We start from the raw sequence: 9,346 nt of genomic DNA, 5'->3' as shown, positions 1-9,346 counted from the left end.
TGCAAATGAGTGCTCACTGAGTAAAAAAAAAAACACAAATTATACTTTGGGGGGAGCCATAATACTTTGGGGGCCCCCCAAAGTATTAACATGCTGTGGGAATCACTGGGTTATGTATCAGGCTGTGTTTCTGATATTTGGCTATGATTATGTTTTCTCATCTAATTTGATTAAATTCCTCAATTAATGTTTTTTATTATACTAGATGTATAATTGAAAAGCAACAAATACAATGGACTCTCAGGCTCTGTTAACAAAAAGAAGAAACAGATCAGGAGACTAGACAAATCTCGAAGGAGAATAATGACAGGTTCATATGGTTGGTATGAGCACAGGACTTAATAAATACAAATAATTTAGAAAGTGTGAATAAGAAATAGTTTGAGTTTAGTCAGAAATGTGTATTTACATGGTGTTATTGCAACTTAAAATGTTTAAGGCAATCCATTTCCTAATCTGAAAAAAGCCACAAGTAGATATATTTAAATTGGTCTTACTTTATTCAGTAAATTCCATTAATACATTTTTAATAAGCTTGGAGAAATTAAACATTTAAGTTAAAATAATTAAAAGATGTAAGTTCAATTAACTTTATGTGATTGGTGCAATTAACTTTATTAACCAAAGTAAACATAACAATAAATACTTGAGTTTTCACAAAGTCAAATTGATTCAGTTGGTAAACTTAAACGTATTGAAGCAATCGGTTTCCACAAACGGCTTGAGGTCAACCCTTATGTTATAGAACTAATCAAATATATTTTGTATACATTAATTCTGTCAGGACTTTTCAATTTTGAAATTGAAAATCTATCTTCATTCACGCCGTTTCTGATTATGCAACATTTCTCATTATTTCTACAGAATGATCAGATACTGATAAAGGTCAAAAGTATTCACCACAAACAAATGTTCCTTCTTCAGATTTTTATTCTGGTTGCCTGAAAATACAAACTGTTGTTTACACATGTAACGATATAATACAAAACATAGAAGGAAAAAAAGGATATTTTCACTTATACCACAACAACATACATACATGCACACATTCCTGTATATTAAATGCAAAGTCAAAGTGTGAATCAATCATAGCAGCATGTAGCGGGTGAGGCCGCCCCCCCGCATCTCCCGGAGGCGCTGGCAGTGCCGCAGCATATTCAGAATCCCCTGGAAGCGTTTGTCCACCTTGATCTTAGAAAACTCTCGGATGTCCTCCTCCACCACGAAGTTCTGACCTGAGGGACATTTCACACAGCCAGAGTCAGTCAAAAGATGACTGCAATTATAAAATGACTATCTTTTCAGAAAAGTCCACACCTTTTAAAAAAAAATTACTTATATATAAAAAAACGTATTTATAAATTCCCCAACTAGCTAATGTACTGTTCCCTAACAGCAGCTGGTGCTTGAAACTGGTGATCCACTGTCTCACTGTCTGTACCTTCTCATGATGCTATTTCCTTATAAATGTATATATTCTTTTGTTTGAATTGACTCGGAGTGCTGTTAATGAAGGATGGTATGATATGAAGTTACCCTTTTATAACATCGATGATGTTGTACTTGCGTACCATGCTGCGAATGGATCTGGCCCTTCCTACATCCAGGGCATGGTTAAACTGTACACCCCAGCGCGTGCACTCCGCTCTGCATCAGCCAAACAGCTCGCTGCACCCGCACTGCGAGGGGGACCCAAGTTCCCATCAGCAAAAACACGTGGGTTTGCTATCCTGGCTCCAAAATGGTGGAATGAGCTCCCATTGACATCAGGACAGCAGAAAGCTTACACACCTTCCGGCGCAGACTGAAAACTCATCTCTTCCGACTCCACCTCGAGCGATAGAACTATTAACAAAGCACTTATATACTAATAAAGGACTGGCTTATCTAAAGCCAGTTGAGTAGCACTTGAAATGTTTTAGCTCTATGAAACCTGATGTACTTATATGATTCTGTTTTCTTCAAGTTTGTATCTTGTTGGTCGAACGCACTTATTGTAAGTCGCTTTGGATAAAAGCGTCAGCTAAATGCAATGTAATGTAATTATGTAAGCGTAGCCACTAAAGCCATTCTTACTAGGGGTGTAACGGTATCCGTATTCGTCCCGTACCGTCACGGTTCGGACATCACGGTTCGGTGCATGCAGTCACACGACGAATACGCCTTTTTTTTACGTGTGGGAAAAAAGTCTGTCCTTCAGGGCAGTATCCACTACACTATTTATAATCCAGGGGGCAGTATTGCGCCTAAAAGCTGTTTGCCAGCCGCCCTTAAACAACAAATGAAGAACAAGAAGAAACACAACAACAAAACGAACTAAATACAAGAAGAAGAAAAGTTAGTATGGCGATTTCAGATAACACACAGGAGCTAGAACCCACCTGCTTCTTTTAAATCAGCTGTGTGGGAACATTTCGGGTTCCCTGTGGACTACAATAACGATGAAGTGTGCGAGTGGTGGATCGGACGAGGACGGTGTGTCGGCGTTGTTCTACAGCGGTGCGGTATGCTAATGGCAACACACGCCAAACATGCTAAATCATACCAGAAGGGATCACCCAGATTTGCCAATCACCGGAGCCCGGCGAAAGACAACAGCTGTTCAACAGCTGATCCCCGCTGTTTTTAAGAAGCCAATAGACATGAAAGCCGAGAGACCAAAATAAATAACGGAAGCTTTTGGCATCTTTTTTCAACGACTTTGCGCTCTTGAAACACTTTCTTATTATTTATGATGTAATATTTTCAAGACATCCTTTTTAGTTTTACAGCTTGATGAAACCTTTTAGTTTGACATCAGCCATTATAGATAATATGGCCATCTGAGTGTGTGGTGCTGTTTGTGGTTTGTTTTTAACTGTTTAATGCAGTTAATTATTCAAAATGTCAGAGTTCCTTATTTTTAAACTGAAACTTGCACTACTGTTCAAAAATAAATAACAACAAACCTGGAATTATGCATTTGGGACTTTTTTTTGCTTTTTCTTGTTGTACCGAACCGTACCGAACCGTGACCCCCAAACCGAGGTACGAACCGAACCGTGACTTCTGTGAACCGTTACACCCCTAATTCTTACTGATCAATAATTAGATCAAACAAACAAAAATATTACTTGGAATAATTAGAAACCCCCCCCCCTAAAAAAACCAGCTTATACAGCTGAACAGAAAAACGGTGAGAACAGCAAATGACACAATGACAGCAAAAATGTGTGTGTCACGTTCTAGCCACTTTTTGATCTCGGCCACATTACTTTCTACTCTCACCATGAGCTGTTGTTGCTCCGCCCCCAGCCTCTGACGGATGTGTCTCTTGATGCTCTGTGCTGGCCAAGCTAAAAGTGATGCCTGATTTGAACCAGTTTTCGGGTCGAGTGGAAACACAAAACAATAATTCACAATCAGGGGCATCGCCTCCGAACTGTTCCTGGATCTGCCTCTGTGGAGAAGCTATCGGACTGTGTTAGCAGTACCTTTGGTGTCTTTGGTCTCCTGCTCCTTGAAGCGCTGGTGCAGCTTGCGTGTGTAGTTGGTGAGAGTTTTCATGGACTGATGGAGGATCTTGTACTTTGCTGTCACAGCTGTGTTGATGCTCTGCACCGCAGCGTTCATCTGATCGTACGCTACCCGTCCTCTCATGTACCTGATTGGGACACAAAGTATTATTTTTAACATAATCACATGGGTCACCATCATCATGAAAAGAAACAGTAAAACTAACATGCTAAAAGCAGTTGTGATATTCATGGTATTCAAGAGAGTTAGTTATCTTACAGCAGAACAAATGCAGGACGTGTAAAGCGTACAGAGGATAAGATAAGATGGAGCTTTATTGTTCCAAGTAGGGACATTCGGGCAAAAGAATAAGAAAGAAACACAGGTATTACTGTACACAAGGGATAATAAGAATACAAATGTGCAGGTAGCCTCGCGGTGAAAGTCTTGTGTACATACAGTGCAAATATTATTAATATGAATAAGAATAAGGAACCCTTTCAAGATAAACTTTACACCATAAGATTTGTTTTGTATAACTGTCATACATAGGGTGGTGCACGATCGAGTTCTGGAAATGAGGCAGCATTTTACAACTTCCTGTTCCCTCATCTCGAAGTGAACGATTCTTAGAACGTGTTTTTAGTTAGGCCTAAAATAAGGTCTGTGGTAAACACAAGTTCAAGAGATTTTCATGTTTTGTTCTACAACATAAAATACATCAGTCACTACCCCACTGGTTAACATCCGAATCTTCTATGCGTCTTAAAAACAGCGGTTGCTAACAAGTGGCTGAATGGAACCACTAGATGTCATCACGCTGAACACTAGCCACCTTTAGCTTAGCAGTGTTGACGTAAGGTCATCTGACCGTGATGTAACTAACAATAGCAACATTAGCTTTTCATTTTAGAAATTGCATTTATGCTTCAACCATATCTAAAAGTGGTGTCAACTTGTGGAGATTATTAAGTATCAACATTCCAAAATCCTTTTTGTCAAGGGAGCCGATGTGATGCTAACTTCCGGGTTGCCCTACAAAAATACATCATCCCTGCACCACTCCACTCTTTCTTTATTGGTGGAATAACTGGTCGTATAACTGGTTTTGTGTGCTCCATTTGGTTATTAACAAATACGGTGCAGTGTAATTCCAAAAAGACCTGAGCAGAAATGTTGACATCGGGGTTAAATATTATTCCTTCTGGACCTTTTTGGAGAAGATTCAGTAGTATTAGTAATCCCAATGTTATATTCTCAAAAAAACATTAATATTTGTACTAAATGTTCTTGGATGGTTTCCCAAGCCTTATCAAGTGTTATTCACATCACTAGAATGCCTTGCAGGTTTATAGATAAATAACTGTAGTAAATGGTTGCTTTCCAGAAAACTGATAAACAACATCTATCATATAATCATATCATGGGGGGGTACTTACTGAGGGATGCTCTCAAACTCTGGCAAGGTGATGACGTCCATGCTTCTGATGCAGCTCTTGTTGCTCTTTCTCACAGACTGCTGCGCTGGCTGAACAGCTTCATCCTGCTTCAGAGCAGCTTCCCCCCCACTGTGACACGACAGGGACACAGGCAGGACAGTCAGGCTGTTTCCAGAGTAGACTAAAAACACTAAATATGTCCTTTATGTAATAGTTCATTGACTTTATTTACTAAAGACTTGCTCTCTCTTACTGCTATTTCTACAAGTTTCATTTATTTATGTTGTGATGCAAGTTGTTGTACCTTTATTTTACACTAACAAAATATTACATGTCTCAAAAAGAATTCTATATACTGTTATACTTGCTATTGCAAAATGATTCAGGATTTCGCTCCTTTTTCCATCATCTTTTATAATTATCATTGAAAGATGTACAAGGGTGGGCTTTTTCAAGAGGATCTGTACCTAAGATATTTGTGTAGGTTTGTAGGAATGAATTTGTAGGCCAGGACATCATGCTGCATTCTGATCCTCAATTCAGAAACATATTTGACATCTTTAAGCCCTCTGCTCTGGCTCCCTTGAGCTTAGACAAAAATAAGAAGGAAATAAAATAAAAGTATTTGTAGGACTATTTACATCCTGCTCCGGTCCCGCGCGAGCGCCTTTTCTTGGAGGCGAATAACCTGACCCCGGCTCGATGAGCGAACTATGGATAAATCAAAGAAAAGTACCGGAGGAACACAGGATTTAATTCTGCGTGGACAGAGTTGTCTGCTTTCACAGCAAGCGATGCTGGTTTACCGGTATGTTTGATATGTAGAGAGACGTTGTCAACGGTGGTGCAGCCTTTACGCATCGAGGAACAACACGGGAGAGGAAGACAGCTGACGATCTTCAGTCATAATTCAATGGGGTATGTCATTTATTTCAGAAAACACTTTTTGTTATATTCAATGGAATGCTCTTAACGTCCCGATAGCAATGAATATATTAAATGCTTTGACATTAAATACATACAAAAATTAATCTCTGGAAGCCGTAGCACTCTGGGCACAAACTTATGTCGTGCCCTCATTGGTCATGTGTGCGTTCGTGTGTGTTGGAGGAGGGACTCTGTAAGAAAGTCTGAAGGAAGAGGCATATTTTTTCCGGTTGTGTATTTTCAAATTCTAGCGCACTCGAGCTGGTTTCTCCATTCTTACCTACCCTACCTTTAACTCTTTTTAGGGTGCAGCTATAGGTTTTATTTATTTCAAAGTGGGCCCATTTTAATAATATTTGTTTCCCCTTCAAATGTGCAGAGGACTCCCCAAGTGCTGTGTTTAATTTATTTTAAAGTAGGCCTGTGTATTATTTTGAATTCTCCTTATAAAAGTTCTTTGTTTCTTATTAGAGGTTAACAGTTTTATATCATGTAATAAATAGCCTAATAAATGCAAAAAAACCTGTAGTTTTTGTCTGATATAACAATAAAAAACTATGAAATATGTTTTGGGGCTCCAGACAAAAAATGTTTTGGGAAAAAGGAGCGAAATGGCTCTTTTGGTCAAAAAGGTTGCAGACCCCTGTCCTAGAACAATTACGGCCTTTATTGCCATTTTAATATTGTCCATATTGCTATTTTGATAGATGATGATTGATGAACGGTGCAGCCCTGTCACAGAGCCGTCTGTATTCCATATTCAAAACACAACAGCTCGAGTTCTATTGAAGAGATCAGATATAAGTCCTCACTTTGCCGGGCCTCTCTTCTTGGGCATGTGAGCAGGAACGTTGTCCTTCATGTGCTGAACACCCCCCACATTCTCCTTGAATGACTCCTCAAGTTCCTGAAACAAAATAAACCACTATTACGCTGGATTGAGGTCTTTTTTTCTGCTTTTTTTGGAAGCCCTTTAAAATGCTGTATATAATAATAATAATTTAATCATCATATATTAATACCATAGTATGTACAGTGGCAAGCAAAGTAAGTGTACCCTTTGGAATAACCTGCATTTCTGTATACATGTATCCCAAAATATGGTCTGATCTTCACCTAAGTTACAATCTGTTTGAACAAATAGCACACAAATATACTTTGTTCTTGTCAAACATTCACAATGTGGGTTGGAAAAAGTAATGTAAATAAAAAAATAACACAAATATGAATGAGAAACACAATAAGAGCAATTTACTGTTTAATACATTTATATAATATATTCTACTTAGATCCAAAACGCATTATGTTTAACATATCTTTCTTACATGATGGACTCAAATGCACTTGTTATTTAATGTGCAATGCCCATTCTTAAATACATTGAATACAATGAAAAAGACAGTATGGCTGATAAATGGATGACAGCAGCGTTACCTTCAGATGCCTCAGCTCCTCTCTCTGCTGACCAACACATTTCTCAAACTGCTCCAGAAGTCCCCTCACAACCGACAGTTCTTGTCCAAGCTTCTTTATCTTATTTTGAGGCAATTCTAAATGTGAAGAGAAAGGACACTTTTTATAACACTATTTCAGCCTCCCACAGAAACACAGAACCCCATCAGCATCGTACCGACAGCTGCCAGGTCCAGCATGCTGCGCAGCGACGAGATCCTGTCATGGATGTGGACGCTGACATCCAGCAGATCACACATGTTGCTGGAAGGAAGACACATTACATTTTTAGTACAAATAAAAACACTTCCCAGCTACAATTCATTGATACAAGTTAGGAATACTTTATACCTCAGGTTTGTGTGGTAATATGTACAATAACCTGGCTTGGGAAATAACGGATTACATGTAATGTGGGCTAAGTGGCTAAGTGGATAGAGTACTGGACTTCGAATCAGGGGGTAGCTAGTTCGAGTCCCACTGCAGTCAGCATGTCGTTGTGTCCCTGAGACACTTCACCCCAAATTGTTCCTGTGGGGATTGTCCACAGTATGTAAGTCGCTTTGGATAAAAGCGTCTAACAAATGAAATGTGATTAATAGTGTACAAAAAAAGGTAACGTATCCCATTACGAGCTATACGACATCTTACCTTATCTGATTTGTCAATGACAGTATTTTGTTGTCTAATACTTGGAATAGGTATGTTTACTGCCCTAATTTCCTTTTTGGCTTCCATTTAATTTTTTATACGATAAGTGGACACCTAATGTGTTGTTAAATAATGGCTACATCTTTGCTTTTGAAGTAATGTAAAAACATTACATTTCTTAGATTAGGTTTACTGATGACATGTTTTTAGTTGTAGTAATAATAGTAGTACTAGTAATTACATGTCATGTAATTGTAACGAAATACAATTTTAGAGTTATTCTCCCTCCCCTTACTTACCCTATACTTTCATCTGTGTAAAAAAGAAAACTCTGAAAGTGTTTTAAGCAGTTGTTGTGTTAGCTTCTCAGTAACTTGGTAAAACGAACTTCCAGTAAAACAAAAACATCAATGAATCTCCCGTTATGAAGAACACAGCAAATCAGGACCAATACTTAATTCAGGTTTCCCTTTACTTTGATGCTCAGCCTAATGAGATGTGAACTTAGTCTCTAACGTAACTTAACATTAGTCTCCTCTGTTTATCCGGTCAGTGTAGTGAGCTAACAGCTAACAGCTACTTCTTAACGTTAGCTATCAGGTAAAAACAGACACCATTACTATGTCAGACACTTTAACACAACTATCTGTGTGTAAGTGACACTTAAAGTGTGTTTCATGAAGATAACTTACACAGCTTGTGTTTTCAGGCTGACAGCTTCTGCTGCTTCTTCTTCTTCTTCTCGGTTCCACTCTTTATATGTCTATGGGTGTCACTGTCACTACCCGATCTGCAGCTCTGCCCGATCTGCAGTGCGCATGTGCAAGATGGTCCGCCATATTGGACAACGCCGGACGGCAACCCAAGTAAGACAATATTGACACAGTGGCTTTTGGCAAAGCTCAAAAGGAAAACTCGAGATATGAGTTATTGTTATTACAACGTGACTTCACTATTATTTAACAACTCTTTTATTGGGTTCTTTTATTTGGGGTTAAGTACATTATCATAATAAGTGAGGAATGCATTTAACTTCTGTTAGACAAACTTCCTAATTACGTCACGGGATTTCGCGGCAGCCATGTTGGAGTACCACTCTATGGCGGGAGCGTTCAAAAATGGCGAAAATGAAAGGATACTACGAATCACTAAACCCGGAGGATAAGACCGTGCGTTTACAGAGACAAATGTGCTTCGATTGGTTCGGTGGACCCTTATTTGATTCCCGTTAATGATTACAGCACCGACATAAATTCATGGCCTTCACTTTCCTACTTTGATATCGTGAACTACCTCGTTTTTTCGCCTATTCCATTGTACACCATGGAGGAAATGAAGGCGTACAAAGGACTCGATGCACATAACCAGTTCACATCCGGGTG

At 38.9% G+C, this 9,346-nt stretch overlaps 1 protein-coding gene across 1 annotated transcript; it reads right to left on the bottom strand.

Annotated features, from left to right (window-relative positions):
• Positions 1-912: 912 nt before the first annotated feature.
• On the bottom strand, positions 913-8,911 carry ska1 (spindle and kinetochore associated complex subunit 1). Its single transcript, XM_034086025.2, has 7 exons — positions 8,657-8,911; positions 7,492-7,577; positions 7,296-7,411; positions 6,674-6,768; positions 4,935-5,063; positions 3,474-3,643; positions 913-1,235 (listed from the first exon to the last, which is right to left on the bottom strand). The coding sequence occupies exons 2-7, from the start codon at positions 7,571-7,573 to the stop codon at positions 1,087-1,089; spliced, it is 741 nt and encodes a 246-aa protein (XP_033941916.1). The 5' UTR covers positions 7,574-7,577; positions 8,657-8,911; the 3' UTR covers positions 913-1,086.
• Between the last annotated feature and the right edge of the window lie 435 nt (positions 8,912-9,346).

This window comes from Pseudochaenichthys georgianus, chromosome 6, assembly GCF_902827115.2.
Source record: "Pseudochaenichthys georgianus chromosome 6, fPseGeo1.2, whole genome shotgun sequence".
Classification (NCBI taxonomy): domain Eukaryota; kingdom Metazoa; phylum Chordata; class Actinopteri; order Perciformes; family Channichthyidae; genus Pseudochaenichthys; species Pseudochaenichthys georgianus.
The sequence above is the reverse complement of the archived record's forward strand: the minus strand, read 5'-3'. Positions and strand labels throughout refer to the sequence as shown.

What these genes read in the sequence shown, in the direction of transcription:
- ska1 (XM_034086025.2), bottom strand. Translation starts at nt 7,573, where the DNA reads ATGTGTGATCTGCTGGATGTCAGCGTCCACATCCATGACAGGATCTCG. An exon ending in GAGTTTGAGAGCATCCCTCA is followed by an intron (nt 3,644 to 4,934) that starts GTAAGTACCCCC and finishes TGTCCCAATCAG; the next exon opens with GTACATGAGAGGACGGGTAG. An exon ending in GGAGACCAAAGACACCAAAG is followed by an intron (nt 1,236 to 3,473) that starts GTACTGCTAACA and finishes AATGTCCCTCAG; the next exon opens with GTCAGAACTTCGTGGTGGAG.